General features: G+C 41.5%; 1 protein-coding gene across 1 annotated transcript in view; it reads left to right on the forward strand.

Annotated features, from left to right (window-relative positions):
* Positions 1-8,351, forward strand: part of LOC102309129 (zinc finger and BTB domain-containing protein 16-A) — a 19,069-nt gene extending 10,718 nt beyond the window's left edge. Inside the window, exons 5-7 of the mRNA XM_005932081.3 lie at positions 4,015-4,185; positions 5,294-5,461; positions 6,501-8,351. Of these exons, the coding sequence (XP_005932143.2) occupies positions 4,015-4,185; positions 5,294-5,461; positions 6,501-6,730 (569 nt within the window). The 3' untranslated portion in view covers positions 6,731-8,351. The remainder of the gene's footprint in view (positions 1-4,014; positions 4,186-5,293; positions 5,462-6,500) is intronic.
* Positions 8,352-20,845: the final 12,494 nt, after the last annotated feature.

Here is a 20,845-nt window from a genome sequence, read left to right on the forward strand (position 1 = left end):
CACACACACACACACACACACACACACACACACAAACACGCCCCGAGCTGCCCTGCCATTTCATGTAAAGTGAAATACAGTAGCTATAGATAATATAGCAAACGTTCTAGGAACAGAGGCGAATGAATCAGTGTGTGACCTCAATGAACCGGTCCGTGGAATGGTGGTTAAACACGAGCAACGTATCTCATGTTGCATTAATTATTGAGTCGGTTGTTCCTCACTCGGGTAGATTAGCAGTCTACTGATGAGGGCCCGGGGTTGTTTAAGGTACTGTACTGTTGCTCTGCATGGAGCTGTCCGCATGAACACGTACAGTAGCCTGAACGCACGGGGTCATGTGAGGTCCAGCACATAGCACGTAGCCCGCCTGGCTGTGTATGTTTAACAGGGTGATAGCAGTGTGCCGGCAGACGGCGAGCAGGGCCCGAGGACGTAGCTGAAAGTGCCTTTACACTGCATACTAGTAGTCGCGAACAGCATTGGTGTTAATATTGTAAACTGTGAAAGCCGCTGTTGTTTTGATAGCAGCAGGTGATTTGTTCAGCTCTGACTCGGCCGTCATTCACAATTTGCCGAAACAAATGCCTTAATGGATCGAATTCTGAAAGCGTCTATTAAAACAATGCCAGTTATTTGTGACCGATGCTGTTAAAATGAAGTCTACGGCATATTTCAGCAAACACAGAAAGGACATTTTTCACGGTTCGACCAGTGTAATCTGTAGGCTCAGGACACTGAAGTTAAGATTAACACAGAAGAAATTATACAGCTTTGCGGTCATCACTGATACAATCTCTTGTCCAATTTGCCGTGGGTTTACTCCCAGAATCTCAGGGTGGGAAAACTTTTGTTTGCTGCTTGAAAAGAAACAGGCTGCGCTTATTTGTGAATGAAGGGATTAGCTTGAACACTTCACCCCAACAAGGACCATGATCCTATCTGGTTGCCTAGACACATGGTTTTGTTTCTTAGGCAGCGTGAGAGCCTGGCTGGCTCCCACCTCAGTTGGACTGAATAAGTGGCAGATGCATGAAGGCAGACTATGTTAAATCACACGAGCATACACATCGGCTTCATGGAAATATGCTGAAATCGCATAACAACCCCAAACTGTCCTCAATTACTAACCTAATTGTGCATTAGATGAGCAGCTTAGTCGCATAACGCACACAGTAAATGTTTAGATTTTCTGCCTCGTAGCAGAATTGCTTAAAAGTAAATCATTATTCCCACTGTTAAAGCTCCCGCCCACTAAACACAATGCTCAGTCAACGCTCCAGCCTTTGAGAAATGCTATTGATTACGTGGTCTTTAGCCTATTGAGGGCCATAGGTCAGGGGGTCATCCTGTGCCTTAAAGCCTAAAGTCCAAACCCATTGTCTGGTTAAGGGTGAGAAAGCAGGGGGCAGTGACGGCCAACTTTAGGGCTTATTCTCTCATAAAGAATCTCCCCAGCATTTATTACCAAAGCTTACTGGAAAACTCCACGACCGCAAAACCTTTTTCGTTTCAAAAGTTAACAGAGCGCAGTGAGGCGAAATGCCACCGCTAACGCATACAAACACTTCCTCGCCTCCAAAGGTTTTTGTTTACACTTCAAGACATTATTTGGTATTTTTATTTTCAGCGTCGCTTGCGCAGAATAAAACCGAAAACGACTGCTGAGCTGTTGTCACTGCGTGTCATCCCGAGATCAAGGGTTGAGATTCTTGTGACAGAAGAGTTGTCATATTCCTTTTCTCAAGTTTCAGCATTGTCAGTGACAGAAAGATCAGGATGTACATCTGTGAGTGTCTGCGAGTGTGTCGGGGAGTCACGGTTTACCTCCACAGAGAAACTAGGATGTAAAACTTCTAGAGCAGACAGGGGAGGAAAAAAAAGGAAAATATGCAAGCTGCACCGAAACAGGCGTTTAAAATATATGACGGTTAATAACGAGAGAGTAGAGGGAGGATAATTAAAGTAGCTTTGAAGTATCTACAAGGTGGATAATATGCTGCTCGGTTGGTTGAGGGCTCTGCTCTGCCTGCAGCTACAGTAACGTGGACACATTGGAACAGAAAGCGCTCCCCCTGCTGGTTGAAAGAATTTACTGCTAGCTGGTTAAAGTGGAGGAAGGCTTCACATCTCGGGGTCATTCAGAGACTGCATTTTCTGCTTCTTAAGTGTTTTTAACCATTTTGGATAGATCATTATCCAGACTATACTGTTACACAGCGTAGAGCAAAAGCAGCATTCGTTAGGTATGACTCAGAAAGAAAGTGAAGCTGGTTAGCCAGTGAAAGGATTTCCTGTATGGTCAGCGAATAAGGGGAGTGGGGAGGGCGCAGGGGCATTGAGACTGGAGGGTCTTTTGTCTACAACTAAAATATTGTGATCCATGTGTGAGAAAGGGCCTCGGTCATTAGGCGACAACATAAAGACAGGGATTGTACGAGTTGCATGAGGAGCCTATGACTAATGGGCTTGGTCAATGAGGGCCTGAACCTCATTGTGTGCCCTTTGTGGAAAAGAGCACAGGCTAAAGCCTCTGAACAGGTGCAGCTCATTCCATCAGACCGGCTCCCGGCAGGACGTTTAAGATCGGGGAATGCATTTCATCCCGCCTTATTCCCGTTAATGATTGTGAACGATCGGTTTTATTAAGTTTTGTTTTGGGGTGAAATTTCAGAAGATTTGAGAGAAAAAACAAAACAGGAAGCTGAGGCTTTCTTTATTTAAGCTAAACTGCAGTCATCCATGAAATGTTAAAGTGTCTTTCATTGTTTGAGCAAACTGTGATGCGCGGATGAGCAAACAATACTCAGCCAACGTTTTTGATTTATCCCTGAAAAAATGTGAATATGCTTGATTTGTTTCTTTTTCTTTCTCCTTTGAACAGGCTTGTCTTTAACTTGATTGAACCTAAAGCAAGTGTCTGACACTCTTCCCTCTTAGTATGAGTGTGCTGTATCCCTTTCCCTGCGTTAATTCCAATTTAATTGCCAGTTGCCTCAAGGCACTTCAATAACAGTAACAAATGATTTGATTTAGTGGACCTCATCAGACTGCATTTTAAATGCGACACAGCAACCCCACTTGAATTCCAATGAAGTGCTGGCACAGTCCTCTGTTTACTAATGATCCTCCGCTGGAGATGTCTGATTGAATCTGAGTCAGGAGCAATGGGACCTGCTAGCATTGTAAATGATCTGCAACCTGTGCAGACAGAGAAATAAGGACCTCATAATCTCACATTAAAGCCTCACTCTCCAGGACATGCACATTACGTCCGATGCCACTGATTAACCAGTCCCTCACCGGTGCACATATGAATTTTGCATCAGTGTGAATGTCACAGTGGAGCGTGCTGGCGTACACATCCTGTAGATCAAATGTTGACTGTATGACAGCCAATGGATCTTCTTCACATAGCCATTTTGACTTAAACTAGCCTGCCAGCGACTCCCTATCTGTATTCCTCTCCACACTCTGTGCAACAGGAAAGCAGCCCCAAAGAGATGCCAGGTCACACACAGGATTAAACTGGATTGTGTTTTTTCCTGCAGTCCTGCCTTTAATGGCTTGATATCACTACTTAACATTCTGCACAGAGCGCATAGTGTAGGCATCATTTAGGGTGGAGCTACTATCAGCTGCTCTTTGAGCACAGAGACAGAGGACTTCACAGGCTGTAGCTGACTCCTGATGGGGAATGAAGAGAATAATTACACATCTAACACACCAGGAAGGAGCCATTGATTGTGTGATTGGCATGCTCTGCATTGTGTGGGAAATTCTTAAAGAAAACAATGACTTTCATGGTTTAAAATAGAACGTATAAAGACTCACAGCTGAAAGTGCCTCTGGGCTTTTAGGGGAGTTAGTTTAGGTAGAGGCACTTGCTCTTTGAAAGAAGCTTTTCCCTCAGAGGACTCACACAAAGTTGAAGTGACCCAGTTTCCCCACTTAAGGCCCTGTCTGTGTATGGTACTGAAATAACTGTGCGTCTGTGTCTTGCGCGTTCTCCAGGGACTGACATGGCGGTGTTCTGTCTGCTGTGTGCAAAGCGCTTCCAGACCCAGAAGGCCCTGCAGCAGCACATGGAGGCCCATGCAGGCATGCACAGCTACATCTGTAGCCACTGCGAGCGCCCCTTTCCAAGCCACACTACCCTCAAAAGGCACTTGCGCTCACACACGGGTAAGAGACGGATCATTTGTACCATCCTCATTATTCACAGTGTCAGCTGCAGTCATAAAACGCGAACATGTCGGTGTCAGGCACATGCATACGTTAAGGAGGAGACGAGAGACAGCTGTATTTATTTTGGTATATGGGTTAATTTCCTGGGGTTATTGGCTTTAAGGTTTTAGTCAATTTGCATGCATCCTCTCCCACCCTCCTTCCTTCTCTATAAGATGACTCACCTCGGCGATGACAGCACTGTACCGTTATGGCCGGTGCATATTTTGGGCAATTTCATCCTGTTTATATTTTGGGTTCTTAGACAGCCTTCGGGCCTCTGCAATTCACGGCTGTCAGTTCTAGTGCGGTTCACCCAAAATGATAGAGGAAACCCAAATAAATATTGAAGGAAAAGCAAATGGAAATGACTTGTCTGTGTGTTCTACCAAGGGTGAGTCTTAGTGCCGCAGGAGACGGAGAGATATTTACTGAAAAGATGTCCCCCTTTCTTCTTTTACCTTAAATAACACTCCCAGCTGTCAGGACGGCTTGATGTCTAGACAGGAGAAATACATAATTGATGTGAAGAGACAGAAGTGAAGGGAGTTTTGGCCATGGCAGCGTATCTTGTTTGTATGCCATTCTGCTTGGAAGTAACATTTTGTAAATGTCATCTGCTCCACAGTGGGGTGGGGGATTGGGGAGAATCGGCCTGTAATGAGGAGAGCAATGTATCCTCTGACTTGGCTGTTGCTGTGGACACTGAGATAATGAGGCACATAGGTCATTGGAGATGAGTCAAACCCTCAGCCTAGGAGAGAAATAGATTAACTACAGTATAGAGAACAGAGCAGCACATGCCTGGAGGACTTTTATTAGCTATTAGCCGACAGCCAAGAGGAGTGTCCTCATGTCATAACATTAGCAACGTCTGAAAGAACATCATTTCCCATGTTTGCTATGCACGTGCGGAAAGGCCTCTGTGACTATTTGACCTATGCAGCTACATATGCGGCGTGCCGTGTCGAGCCAAAGATAAAGTTAGCCTTTAATGCTTCTCACGATAATGGGCTGTGTTGGTGTTGCGGCTGCTGCTGCTGCTGTGACACGATTGTGCTTTCAGGCGATCACCCGTTTGAGTGTGAATTCTGCGGGAGCTGTTTCAGAGATGACGGCACGCTGAGGGGCCATAAACGCATCCACACGGGAGAGAAGCCTTACGAGTGCAACGGCTGCGGGAAGAGGTTCAGCCTGAAACACCAGCTAGAGACACATTACCGCGTACACACAGGTAAGAGCGCGCGCTCGAAAAAAGTCCTTCAGGTGGATCCAGGGAAAAGTCCAACAATCGCCTGTATTATCGGCACACCAAAACTCTCTTATTAGACATGGATACACCGCAGTGTTGCACTTGGTATTACAGTGACCACGGCCAACATTTTCATTTAATGGCACATTTACAATGCTGCTGCTGCCGTTTGTATAATTCAATGTGTATAAATCGTCCCCCACAAAAGCAGTATTTTACTCCTTTATGAGTCACGCTTACTAAAATCTACAGTGCCCTGCTATCTTTATGCTGGAAAATCACTTTAAAGACTCTTCAGTGGGAATGCCTGCCATAGAAAGGGCAGGAACGTATTGATTTAGACTAAAGCATTTAAGGTTTTGGCCTTAGAAAAAGACAGAAATAAATAAAACACAGCATTTCTTCTACAGCTAACAATGTGCTCTGTCAAAATTTCAACTTTTTTTTTTTTTTAGGAAGGAAATAAGTTTAATCATTAGTTATCTTGTACTTTAAGGAATGGCCATAGTGAGGCTTTTTATTTTTACGTGATTTTATATTAATCACATAAATTAATCACGTCCCTCTTTTAAGACAGGGAGGAAATTTCTTTTGGATGCTGACAGACTCATTTTAAAACCTTTAAAGCCAATTGTATCATATTTAATACGTGAGTTTTGAGAGTTTTAAGTACTAGATTATCAGTTTTTTTCCTTCACCCAATTTTAAGCAACAAATTACAAAAAATACCAGATGTAGCAAATATGATACAAATTAAAACTAATATATGCAAATTAATATTTAATTTCTTTAAAAAAAATTATCAGAAGGTTTAATAACGAATTCATTAAAAAAAGAAAGATATTGCCAGTATTATTTCATGGCTCAGGGTTTGAAATGTTAATATCAAATTCAGGTCTAACCCTAGAGCACCGACATACAAACACACCTCTGAAAGTGCAGCGGCCTAAACTAGGAGGCGAGTCCCGTCTCATCTGGCTGCAGGTCTACAAGGTTAATGCCGTATTGTTGAATTTTTCAGGTGAGAAGCCATTTGAGTGTAAGCTCTGTCACCAACGGTCAAGAGACTACTCTGCTATGATCAAGCACCTGCGCACTCACAACGGAGCGTCTCCGTACCAGTGCACCATCTGCCAGGACTTCTGCCCCAGCCTGGCTGCCATGCAGAAGCACATGAAGGGCCACAAACCCGAGGAGGTGCCGGCGGATTGGAGGATAGAAAAGACTTACCTGTATGTCTGTTACGTCTGAGCAGGACTTGGACTCCAAGCACAGTCTGACTGGCACACACACTCACACGCACACGGTCACTGTTGGATGAAAACCTGTGTTGCTGGTTTGAAATGTTTCTGTAAGGGTTTTTGAAAGAGTCTGAATTCTTGTTGGGTGAACTGGGAAGTGTATTATGGAGAGATGTCGCTGAAAGAGATACTGAGTTGGTTTTATTTGTTTTTTCCCGACAATTAGACGTGCAAGCACGAAAACAGATGGGCGTACACGTCAGGGCTGCAACCAATGTTCATCATCAGTCAGGTTATTTTTACTCTAAAAGGGAAAAAAAAGGGCAGAAGAAGTCACATTTTGTTGACAAGCTGAATTCTTTAAAGATATTTGCCCAAAAAAGTCCAATAAATATTGCAGGATTAATCGATTATCACATTTTTGACAGTTTCCTGATGACTTAACCGTTTTAGCCCTGACGTGCACAAACATAGACACACACCGTCTCCCTCGCACACAAGTTTTGATAATCACTGTATCTCTAATGGATCCACTGTGGTTAAAATCAATGCCACAATGGCTGTGACTGCTGACCTGTATGTGTAGCAGGAGCATTTTGACTGATTGCTAAACCATCAGACAACCCGAGTTATCGTCTGTGATTTGCAGTAGATGTTGAAATAATTCCACGAAGGCTTGATTGGCTGAACTTTGCAACATTTTCTCTCCTAATTTCCTGTGACTGCTTTGGGTTTTTTTGTTTTTTCTCCTGCTGTTGGATTTTTATTTGAGTTGTTTCTTTTCTGCATGTTTTACTTGAATGGCTGCCACGTTTTGACCTCATAAGCTTGATCTCTTTAATTGCCTTGTCTTTCTTGCAGTGGGTGTTATTGTTTCAGGTGGGTGGGGTAGCTGGCTCACAATTTGAGTTTCTCTTGTAATAAGGTTGTGCTATTTATACGTTGTTTATTTGTTACCAAATATGCGCTGGTTTTCATCAGACGGTCCGTCTCTCTTGGGATGATTTCTAGTAGAGCGAGCTCTACCTCTCCTTGCTTTTCACTGTTTTAAATCCACTGCAAATTATTCATCCATCAGCCGTTTTCAGTTTGTTTGGGTTTTTTTTAGAAGTCATCATAAATTACATGGTCAAAAAGTGTGTAAAAAATGCCTCAACACGGCTTTCTGTGTATTTTTTTTTTTTTTTTTTAAAAAAAAAAATCCTTTAAGGAACAGTTTATCCAAAAATCAAATGTAGGTATTTTTCCTCTGGTCTGTAGTGCTGTTTATTCATCTGGTGCGAGTCGCCCAGTTTTTATAGAGATGCTTGTCTTCTCTTGATTATGATGGAATCAAATGGTACAGAGACTGACCCGGTTACTTTAAAAGAAACAAAACCCCAAAACTCTGTTGTGAGCAATTTCATGTAGGGACTATTTACTCTGTAGTTTCTGTAATCGCTAACCAAAAGAAGCCTGCAGGTAGCTAACATTACAGCTCAGCCACAAGCACGAGCCTTTTGTGATGCCGTCTGATACAACTGCCGTGTGGAATAGTTGATATATGAAAAAACTGAGCTTTTTGTGTTTTGGTTGATTTTTTTTATTTGCATATTGAGATAATGATTTCTATTTACTTTGATGAATTTCAAGAGAAGGACGACATCTCCAAGCAGCGCTGTCTTCTCAAACTGGGCGGCTCGCGCTAAAACGAAACAAACGAGTGGCACTAACAGCCAAAAAATCTGATTTTTTTGTTGTGAACTGTCCCTTAAACTACGGTATATATAGATGTCTTATAAAAATCACAGAATCAGAATTTTCTTGGAGAAAACTGAAGAAAACATGAAAAGTAGTTTTTTGTTTGTTTGTTTTTTTTAAACCAAACACAAAAAGAAAATTCTGACACTGAATTACTATGAGCAGGTTATTGTCAGTTGTAGTGTAGCTGTAATGTAAAATCTGTCATGGTATGTTATTCCCTTATGTCAGCCTAACACGGGCCTTATAGATTTAAACATGTTGTATTTTTGTATTACAGTAATTTGCTATCTGTTTACATTTGGTATGATTTGAGAAAAAAAAAAAAGAAAACATCTTAATGTGTGTGTTTTATAAGTCTCTGATTTGATTAAGATCCCTCCCTTGTGCCTCTTTTATAAGTAGAGCATTGATGTGCTTGAGTACATGGGTCTGTGCTATTGGTAGTTGTTTCTGGGTGTTTGTTTATTGTTACTCAATTAAAGATAGACTGCCATGTAGATCCACTTTGTCTGAACATTGCAACTGGAAGCAACATACTGTGATAGTGGCTGATACTCTGATGCAAGTTCCAAGCAATTTTTGATGTAAAAAAAGTACACGCTTGTCTCAAATTGTTCCCTTCAAAGTGACAATGGACTGACATCTTTGGATGAAAACAGTGTGTATAGCAAATCTTGGCATCTGTGGGCATTACCAATGCCTTCTTAAGTAGCCAACAACACTCAGTGCCATGAAAACACATTCACTGTATCTATTCTACATGAACATGCACTATAAATGGATTTTCCTCGGTGGACCAAAAGAAATAGAGCACTTTTGTTTGAAAAGGATTTTTTTTTTCTTTGATCTTTCTATGTTGTGATAATACAGCTGTCTTTTATTTGATGTGTCCTAGAAGGATGTGATTAGCATTGTTTAGATTATGTCAATGTCTGTCTACCTCAGGGCCAGATCAAAGCTCGACCTGGTATCCAATCAGGGTTGTTCTTCTTGCCATGTGTGCAGTAAAATCCCTCTTCATTACAGCTTTGTAACACAGTGTGTGAAAGTGTTTTCTTCGTGTGGATTCAGGCACAACTCTGTATGCGTCAGTGTTCAGTGGCATGGTTAAAAAAAGAATAAAACAGTTTACTATTTTATGCATCACGTCTCATTTGCCTGTTGTTTCTGCCGTCTGTGTGCGCTCGTAAAGTGTGACTGGCAGCGGTTCCCAGCCTATTTGCTCTTTACAAAATAAAATAAAAAAATAGAAGAAAAAGAGGGGGGTGATCTGAATTCATTTTACACATTAACAGAATTGTTTGCTTTAAAGTTAAGAAGCAGTGTCTACACTGGTGACTGATGGACTACTTTATTTGAGTTTAGTTTAGGTTTTTATTGCAGATTCCAGTATTTTGTAGCAGAAAGGACGGCATCACACACACACACACACACACACACACACACACACACACACACACACACACACAGGATCAAATTGTTCATTTCATGCTTTGTTGATGCATATGTTTTAAGCACAGCAGTAGTGCTTCTCCGTAATGTAAAAAAAAACCTGACAAAATGTGGAAAAACTTGTGAATGTGGACGTTTACAGAGTGAAATTTTACTTCTTTACTTTTCAGCTCAATCTTGTGCAGCAGTTGTAATATTCTGGCCCAGCGGGGCAGCATGTGGCTCATGAACAGACACGACCTAATACATTTATTTGACTACAACTTTTGGTTGGAACAAACTTTTGGTTGGTTTGGTTTGGCTTAAACATGGGTGACAAATTAAAGGAATAAACAGAGGTCATAAGCTGTTGGGCTGTTACACGCTGTCAGAAAGTCTTAAGTGCATGCTAAATTTCTGGTTTTCTGCAAGGGGGATCTTTCTTCATGCAAACACTTCTGCTTAGCCAGTTTAGGGTCGTGGGAGCATTGGAGCCCAGCTGAGGTACGGCGAGAAGCAGGGTACACCCTGGACAGACGACCATTTACCCTCACAGGCAACGAGGCTAATCACTACACCGCCGTGCATCCCGGGATGAAACAGCATCAGTGCAAAATATGTTCCTCCACCTAGTTTTCTGTGCACAGTACTAGGGAGTGCTGTCTGTCAAAAAATATCTCACAAGGTGTTCAAGTGAGTCAGGTTTGGGTCATATCAGCTGGGGCATTGTAATCCTAGAAACAACCAGTTTCATGAGTTTTATGAAAATGTAAAGTAAAGACCATTTAAGCATACCCACAGCTAACCATTTTATTCATTTAACATTTCAAATGTTTGTTTATTATTTTTGCTAATTGGTTTCATGTTACATCACATGCAGCTAGTGGTGTTAAAATGCTACAGATCAGCTGAGCTTTAATTTTCAAGTACTCTCACATGTCCCTTGGGAATTACTGCAGCATGGTCTCTCCTCTCTCTCTCTCTCCAGTCTCTGATGTCCTAATTCAACCCTCTGAACGTTTCAGTTTTCAGCACAGTTGCAGAGCCCGGGCTACCATCTACACTGAGACAATGCTGCTGATCCCTCTTAACGGTTTATTGGCTCCTGCCACAAACTTTCACAGTCTCAAGCTGTTTATAGAGTTTATATATCATCTGGGCTACTTGCAAACAGCTGGAGTCACTCCAGGCCCTGTGGTGACCTCCGATGGCGCTCTGCCAGAGCCACAGCTGGCCTGTGTTTCATCCCAGATGTGAAAGAAGTCCATATATCAGGTCTGCACAGCACAGTGAAAATTCAACCTCATAATTAAAGGTAGTGGCAGAATTTACTGTACGATTCTCTGTTTTGTTTTGTTTTCTGCTCCCCTGATGGTTTGGGGCTTAACAGGTTACCGTGCCAATGTTGCTCAGTTTCTCATAAAGTTCCCTCTGAGTAGGCTGTGAATGTTTTATTGTGTAATCTATTTTAAAGCTATATGACTTCAATCCGGTCAGCTAAATTCCAGGTTGCAGTGTTTACTGTTCCACTCTATAATAATCACAACACTCTTATTCTCTAGTGCTCTGCGTTTTTTCAGCTCACTCAGGGATATTTTAAGTTTCATATAAGCTACAGTACGTTGCGGTGTTCATTACTTCCCACTGACTAGAGGAAACCTTAGGATGTGTATGTATATTACTAATGTTATAGAAGAACTTATTTTAAAACGGCTTCATATAATCTTCGTTTGTTCAGACCAAATAAAGATGGTCCTTTATAGTGTAAAGTTGCATGAATGCAGTGATTCCCAAACAAAGGTGTAAGACCACCTACACGGTCCTTAAACGGAGGTTTGGGGTTAAGGGAGGTGCGATATTAACAGCTGAACGGATGAAATAAAGATACATGTTATACAGTGTTTCTTTGGTTTGTTTTTCTGGTGAAAGAATTTCATCTGATGGATATCTCAATCTTAATTTAAGCTAAATAGTAGCAACTCTCTTTAACTTAACTGCTTACTTATTGTAGACATACAGACCAGTTTATAAGTATTTGGGCTAACTATCTTGTTCTTTTTCTTGGGCTCTGATTGTCAGTGCATTCAGTTTGAAGGTACCATGTTCAAGCTTTAATTGGAGTTTATATCGATCATGTGAAAAGGACAGTCTTCTTGTGACTCTGAAGTCCTGACAATAACTAACAGCACTCTCAATAGTTTCATAGGAATTACCAAATATTACCAAAATATTCTAGAGTCAAATATGAAGCAGTCTGTCCAACGGCTAAAGCTTGTCCCAAATGAATCGCACAACAACACAATGAAAAAGAAAAGAATCAAGGTGTTGCAATTTCCCAGCCAAAGTTCAAACTTCAGCATGATTGAAGCGCTTTGGCTGCAAACTTCAATGAGCTGAAGCAAGGCTGTAAGAAGAGTGGCTCAAAAGTCATCCACGGCAACGTGAGAAAATGATAAAGTCATACAGAAAACGATTCCTTCAAGTTATTGCTGCTAAAGGTGGTTCTGCAAGCAAGTTTTTCACAGGACTGCAGACAGTCCTCTGTAAAAAGAACTGTGTGGGATAGCAAATTGAACGGTAGTGCAGTGGTTAGCCAGAGGCCTTTTCCAGAGAACTTTGCATATTCTTCCTGTGCCGGTTTCCTCAGGCCAAAGACATGCATGTTAGGATAATGATGATTCCAAATCGGTAGTGAGGGTGAGTGAATTATTGTGTCTCTCTTTGTGGTAGCCCTTCATGGACTGGCAACAAGAAACAACTTTCAGACTGTAACCGTTTCGACCTTTATCTTTTATGGCAGGACATCTAGATATTGTGTTTTATGTAGTGTGATAGCAACTAACTGGTGATGCTCTTCCAGGGTTTCTATTTTCATCTCGTGCTAACTGTTGGGTCTTTCTGCCTTTAGTGGAATACAGGAGAATACAGCTAAATCGGACTGAGATCAAGTTACTGACTTGGGTTGACCTCTTGACCTTGAAGACTTTTTTGATTGCTGAAATGTTGTTTAATGAGTTGTGGTACCTTTGACTGTGCCCGAGTACTCAGGACTATCCTGTAAAGACCTTTTATCTTTTGCTTGCATCAGCAGTGAACACATCAATAAATGCCAGTGTGGCAGTTCCACTACTACCCATACATGCCCAAGCAATAGCAAACATACAGCGTTTGATAGATGACATTTTTTTTTGTCATGAGCTGTTGACATTTTTTCCCTCTAAACTTTTCACTTTCCATCATTCTGACAGGGGTTGATGATTTTCCAGGTCTGTGCTGGTTTCTTTGTGTGTTTTTGCCAACTCCATCTAGTTCTTCTGTTTTTCAGGCGTACCAATGGTTTGCATCTTGTTGTGAATGCTCTGAGGTTAGGGTCTTTAAGTGATCTGTTAATCATTGAAAATGAACTAAAGAAGGCAACAAAACGTCTTTAGGTTTGTAAAAACGTTTCACATCTCATCCCAAAGGTTTTTTGTGTTTTACAAATTGTGGAGAGGCCAAGGTATTTAACCCCAAGTGACGGTCCACGTGTGAGTCGTCATATGAGCTAAGGTGTGGGGGAAAAAAAATATTGGGCTGATACCCGATTTACACTTCTGCAGGGAGCCTTTGTAGGGTCTACGATGTAACCTACATAAAGGGCTCACATTGTTGTCCACATTTATGCTCGATTGTGATCCATTACGTCTTAATTACCATGCTGTCATGTCCTGATGTTTCACAAGCGGTGCCAGATAATAGAAAAATACTTTCCCTCCCTCCTGGATCCTCATTTTTTGTTGTGGTAAGTGTTTTTTCCAGGGCTAAGACTATTTGTCCCTATAGTTTTTCCACTTCTTTCAACATTCCCTCACATCCATTCGACTAGTTTCCTCAGTCAACCTCCAGGTATTTGCTGACATTTGTAAGTCCTTACATTGATGGTATTATTTCTTATATTGAGATGATGATTGTGATTCTCTGACTGATACATTCAAAAAACAGAAATGCACAAGAGGAATAAACAGCGCTGAAACTACTGTGACTTTTCCACATCCACCATGTGACCTATTGAGGTCACCTGAGGCAAGGTGTTATTGGAGGTTGAAGCGCCTGGAAAGGGAACTCAACAGTGTACTTTAGGTATCATAAGCCAGCGGTCCCCAACCCCCGGGCCTCGGACCGGTACCGGTCCGTGAGTCGTTTGGTACCGGGCTGCGAGAGTTGAGGCTCAGGTGTGAAATGTATAGTTTTCAGGGTTTTTATCGGTTTTCAGCGTTATTTTGTTAACGTTTTTATCGTTTACTCTGTTTTTCTTGGTCTTTTCATGTGTGTTATGAATAAATCTTCTTTTTTTCGGTACCGGTACTAGTTTTATTTTGTTGTATTTATCCGCGACACCTTAAAGGCCGGTCCATGTAAATATTGTCGGGCATAAACCGGTCCGTTGCGCAAAAAAGGTTGGGGACCGCTGTCATAAGCCATCACCTCAGTTAAATAATGGTTATTCGCAGTGGACATAGATGGCCTTCTTCTTTAGTCTGTCAAATCATCGGTCCTCTTGGTCCAAATTTGAATTGCCATCTTCCAAAGATGTCTTTTGTCCTTTAGGTCCAGGTGTACAGCCGACTGTTGCACAATCATCTATGCTGTCCCACGCTTTTGTGGAGTAACTGTTTAGTTTGTCCTATGTATAAGTCCGAGGATTCCTCACTGCACGGCACATAATAAGCTGTTTAGCTTGTGCTGGGTGTTTCGTCGTTGGGATGAGACAGTTTTTTTCTGATGGTGTTGGCTCCTTCTTTTTTTCTTTTTTCTTTAAAAACATCCTCAAGACTCGTTATCCTCAATCTACCAGCTCACTTATCAATTCCTAGTTTTCCTGCTTACTCCTGCTTTATTGACTGAAACCAGCTGCTGGAAAACCAGCTACCTTTGATATACCTCAGGTAAATTGCTTGATTTACGTTGTCATTTGGTTCACCGCTCCTAACTGACAGACAGCTCCGCATCAATCAGCTCTGTGCCACATGCAAACTCTGTTGTTCATGAATTAATGCAGAAACAACAGCACGAGAAACTTTTAGACTTTCAGGTGGATGTCCAGTTACTTATGAACGACTCAGTGTGAAAATGCACATTAAAGTGGTACTATTAAAATACTGGAATACATGTTTTTGATAAATTGAAAGGTTGAGAGCCAGCCAGGTGCATTATCAGAAAGTTCAGCCACCAATGGGCGATCAAACAACCTCAATTAGTAAATCAAACTGACGACCATGTGTAATTTTCTTAGTACTTCTTCTTTTATTAATTCAGGTACTGACTGGATTTAAATATTTAGCGACAAAATGATTTTATTCCAATTATTAAATATGTATGTATTATGTTTATAATATGCTTTATGATTCATTCAGTGGTTATTAGTTTTGTTTTTCATTTCAGAAGAGCAGATGGGGTGGTCTGACTGCCTTGCTCATGGGTAACAGGTGGATGTTCTTATTTTTTCCCTCTGTGGATCTGGTCTTTCTAACCTTATCTAACTTTAATTTCCTGGAAAATAATTTAGCTTCAAAAGCAAATGCACAAGTTTGCCTCGGAAAAAAAGAAAAAAAATGACAATCACCTCCCTAACCCCTCCACCTCCGTCGTCAGTCCGAGGCCACGCTCAGTGGAGGAGCAGATTGAGTGGGAGCAGTGTTAATGTAATCTCCTCTGTTTAATTAGAGTGAGCGTGGTGGGCAGCTAAAGCAAACCGCATTACCCGCCATCTGGTGAGGAGCATCTCTGCTTTTACCCACTCTCACTATCATTAGCCTCTACAAGACAAGATACAAACACATACATGACAGCTATTTATTCATCCTGCCACTTTCAATACAGACTGCACGCTGCATACCATTTAGAGAGCATGATGAGGCCATACTCACGCTTAGACCTGTCATAAATGCATTGTCCTGTAATTACAATATGTTGCACAACAAAACCTCAAATCTGAAATTTAACTATAAAAGCCACAGACACCGGAGCTTTATAAAGGAGCGTGTGGCATTCCTGCTGTGACTTCCTATATATTTAATATACAGGAAAGGCCAAGGAATCGGACTGAGAAAGTGATATTCCTGCATTTATTATCACTTTGCATACGGATATTACTTTACACAAGAATTAATCCAGCTTTTACGTTGATTTAACTGCAAGCTTATCCTTAGTGGATCCTAAATGGAGGTCTTCAACTCTATCACAAGAGGGCAGTGTGTTACTACAGTTCACGTCTGGCTTTGGCTGCGGGAACGGCTCAGAGCTCAGAGGATTTACTGCTCCACAGAAGGCAGAGCTCACTGGCAGCCAGTAGAGCAGTACAATTATCGAAGCACAGAGGGAGCGAAAAGCTGACAGTAAGAGTAAGTGTGTGTGTGGCCACTGGGGATTCAAAACCCTGCCCTCACCTCGTGCTGCCTCATTACCTGTGCGGCTTACAGTGGCAACATGTGATTGTGCCGTGACACTGCAGACGCACGGAGCCAACAGGCATGCTTTAGCAGAGTTAAGGTTCAGTTCAGTAATTTCTGAATATATTCATCCGATGCCCCCGCAGAGCCCGATGCTTTGGACCTGTCTGCAGGAGGAGGATTTTTGGCCCGTGTTTTTTAGGCCCTCTCAGATGCATGTGGCACACTTACTGATCCTACCCCTGCGACTGCCATGTTTTGCTGAGGCTTCCTCCACCCTACTTTGCTGTTCAAGTGGAAAAAGACTGCTCCATCATCTCAAATGCTGGCTGAATAACTGCATGAAGCTCCAGGCTTATGAGAAAACCTGTCTCCTTTTTTTCTTTTTTCACAAAATTGGAGAAATCTGAATTAATGTGCATATTTTACCAGATAGCCCAATTTTCTCCTCTTTGCCTTCTTCTCATTCTGCCTCGATGCTACACATTTCTGCATACTGTAGATGAAAAATGTTGTAAAGATCCAAGTATTCTACACAATCAATGATTCAACATTCATGTTCTGTCTTTCTTTATTTCATCCTCATAGCAAGATTCTTAATTATGTTTAAGATACCCAGGAAAAACCTGACCCCAAATCAGTACAACACTGCTCTGCGTGATCACCTTTATCCTATTATGAAAATTTCTATCAATTTCAACGTGAGCATGAAACCATGTAAATGATCTGTTAAGCTATTCTCAGTCACCAGATTTTAATCCAGTTGAAGGAGGCTTGGACCAATTTGTCACCTTCTCCCCAGATTATTACCGCAGCTATAAAAGCTTTATATACTGCTTCCAAAAGTTTTAAAGATAAAACATGCTATTTTTGTAATGCACGGAGGAAGATTTTGGAAAGAAAGCCAGGTTTACAATTTCTCGCCGTCGTTTCCAGTCTTTATGTGGAGCCAATCTCACTGTCTCCTATTTTTAGCCTCCCATTTATCTGACAGATAGAGTGATATAAATTTTCTCATTTATCTCTGCTCCTTTAAATAAGTCTTACTTTAAGAACAAAACACAAAGGTACACACTGGAAATGTGGCAGGTGGTGTTAATCAAGAAGTGCCTGACAGATCTGTGGAGGTGTATTTAATGCACGCACACACACACACACACACACACACACACACTGCTGCATTTTGGATTGTGTCCTTAACAAGCTCCACACTTCCCTTCCTGGATCTGTGTGCACTCCAACCTTTAATGTCTGTCTCTGCAGAGGGGTCACAGCCAAAAGCATTACTGGCACAACACTCTTGACAGCCCACATAAACAGTTTGTTTCTAAATGCCTTGGTAGGCTGGACTTTGGGGGGGGGTAAAAAGCAGTTGAGACAAAAGCTGCCTAAACCTTGAAAGAAAAAAAACAAAAAAACAAAACAAAAAAGAAAAACCAATCCCTCTCTTCTGCTCAGTTAGAACCTACTGTGGGATTTCCGAGTGGGGACCGAGGGACCGCATCTGATGTTCAAGGTCTGGACATTGGACAGAGGCACACATACTAATGGCTGAGATAAGAGCGGGGCTGATCAAATCTCAGTGCACCGAGCAGAAAGACAACCCCCACCCCTTCAGAGCAGAGCAGAGAGATAGATGCAGCTCCAAACTGGGCAGCAGCCAGAGTCCTCACAGTGGAGCCTCACACTGTGATACATGAATAAATGAATGAATGTGGTCAACACTGGGACTACTGTTATTGTTGTGGGCGCATTGGTGGGGGTGAGGGGGTCTTAATAAATTTAAATTCCTGATGGAGAGATGCATGAGCCAGGTTCTACCCAGGTCGTCATGATCCGTTATCGATCTAGTTTTGTGGTGTTCGAGCTGTTTATATGACAACTGAGACATTAATCCAACCATTATGGTGTTTATTATTATTGTTATTATCATTATTTTTTAAATAGTTTTTAAAAAGGAAAGTCGATTCAGCTTCATATCACTTTGAAGCTTTAACTTTTGGTGATTGAGATCATATTTTTATAATAAAAGATGTTTATCAGAGGCGTGTGTCCCATTTATTATCATGCCTTGACTAACTGTTGCAAAAGTTTAACAAAAATAGATAAACTTGGAATTGCATTTTGTCTTTGTGGATCAAGAAAAAACATATGATGAGGTGTCAAGAGAGGAAGTGTGGTACTACTGTGGAAATCAGTATTTGAAGTTGGTGCGGGACATTGGGACAATCCAGTTGGAGTGACAGATGAGTCCCAGGTGGTGGTGGGATTACATGAGCGAGCGTCTCTGAGTCCCTTCTTGTTTGTAGTGGTGATGGACAGGTTGACAGATGAGGTCAGGCAGACGCCTCTGTGGACTATGACATTTGGAGATGACACTGCGACCTATAGTGAGAGTAGAGAACAGGTGGAAGGGAGCCCGAAGAGGTGGAGGTATGCACCGATGAGAATAAGAACGAAAGTAAGTAGAAACAAGGCAGAATACATGTGTGTGAATGAGAGGGAGTAGGTGGAAAGGCGAAGATGGAACGAGCAGAGGGAGTGAAGGTCCATCCGAAGTAACAGAAACCGCATAAGAGAGGTGAAGAAGAGAGTGCTGGCAGGGTGGAGTGGGTGGAGATGAGTGTCAGGGGTGATTTGTGACAGAAGAGTGAAAGGGCAGGTTTCCAAGATGGTAGCGAGACCTGCTAAGATGTATGGTTTGGAGACAATGGTGCTAACAAGACGACAGGTGGCAGAGCTGAAGATCAGAGGGTTTTTGATGAGAGTGACCAGAATGGGCAGGGTTAGAAATGAGTGTATCAGAGGGAGCAGTTTAAAAAAAACACAAGGTTAGAGGAAAGGTTGAGATGGTTTGGACAGGAACAGAGGAGGGATAGTGGATATACTGGGTAAAGGATGTTAAATATGGATGCAAAAGGAAGATGGGATTCATGGATGAAGTGAAGAAGGACAGGTTGGTGTGACAAAGAGGATGAAAGGGATAAGGTAGTATTCAGGCAGAAAACAGGAGCAGCCAGAAGATGAAGAATCTTTTGAGATTTGAGATAACAGAAGCAACTGTAACAGCAAAACCTCACAGTTAAAAGAAAAGAATTTAAAAAATGGAATAAAGTCCTTAAAAAACAAACAGACTACAAATCCACTTAATATATCCTGATGGCAAAGCATGCGTCTGGTGGCAGAACAATGGATTCTGGATAAAGAAAATGATCCCTCAGCATATTAGGAGGTTGGTTTGAAACATTTCTGTCAAGCATCAGATCAGATCGCATGTTGGCTACACAAATGTTCTTAATGACTTCGCCATTATCAAAGTTAACGGCAACGCTTTATCCTTCTTAACAACTACTGATACATTAGACACAACCAGCAAAAACAGAACACAGAGCTACAAACAACACCTCAACTGGAATCTGACAGTTTGCTCTTTGTGCTCTTAACAGGATCCACACAAGTAAAGAAACAAGGAAGCAGTGGTACAGGTATTTCCAGACCATTTTCCTTCTTCTTTAAATTATTATTATTATTATTATTATTATTATTATTATTATTATTATTATTATTATTATTATAATAATAACTTAGAGTAGGTGGGTGAGAGGAGGATGTTAGCCAAGCTGAAGTCCATTATGGGCAACACTTCTCAGCCCCTGCATGAGACTGCGGAGGCCCCGAGCAGCTCCTTCAGCAGCAGACTGTCACAGTCATGGTGCAGGACAGAGCGCTATCGCAGGTCCTTCATCCCGACAGCAGCCAGACTGTAAAAATATCCACACAGAATAAATACTAGCTAAAATACATGTGTATCATTATCACTCCCACTGCACCTTATGTACATATACAAATAATACTAATAACAATAATTACCTGGGTGTATATAGTAACCATATGCACACAGCATAGTATTCTGGCTTTTTTGTACACTCATCTTTCTTACTTATTTATCTATTTTTTTCTTTCTATTTTTATTTTTCCAGTATCGCTCTAATTCACTTTTCTTCCCATCCCTTGAGCTCCTGTAACAAGTGAATTTCCCCACTTTGGGATTAAATAAACTCTATGTGTCTATTACTTTCAAACATGGAAAAACAGAACAATGGAAAACTTCTATTAAATGATATGTTATATTGTTATATTAGGTTAGAAGACAGTATAAAGAAAACCATAAAACACGTGGAAAATTTCTGCAAAATATGAAAGCAGAAGCCATTTTCGTACTGTAGCTAATTCATAGACTGCATATTGTAGCACCAGAAGAAGCAAAAAAAACAAAAAGGAGGATGCATGCAAGAAAACAAAACACATAAACAAATGCAGGTGCATATCCCTGACTGAAAATGGCTTCATTCATCTTCGCAAACAGTTTCTCACAAGTGAATGGCAGCTATATAAATCACTGTTTACTCGGCTGTCTGAAAAAACAAATTTCACCAGAAGAGGGAGACATGAAATCCCTGTGAAAATGACCAAACAGCAGCTACGCTCTCCTCGCTCTTGTTTGAGTCTGCAATAGAACAATT

The sequence above is a fragment of the Haplochromis burtoni genome, unplaced genomic scaffold (genome assembly GCF_018398535.1).
Source record: "Haplochromis burtoni strain Fernald_Lab_line unplaced genomic scaffold, NCSU_Asbu1 Contig_144, whole genome shotgun sequence".
NCBI lineage: Eukaryota > Metazoa > Chordata > Actinopteri > Cichliformes > Cichlidae > Haplochromis > Haplochromis burtoni.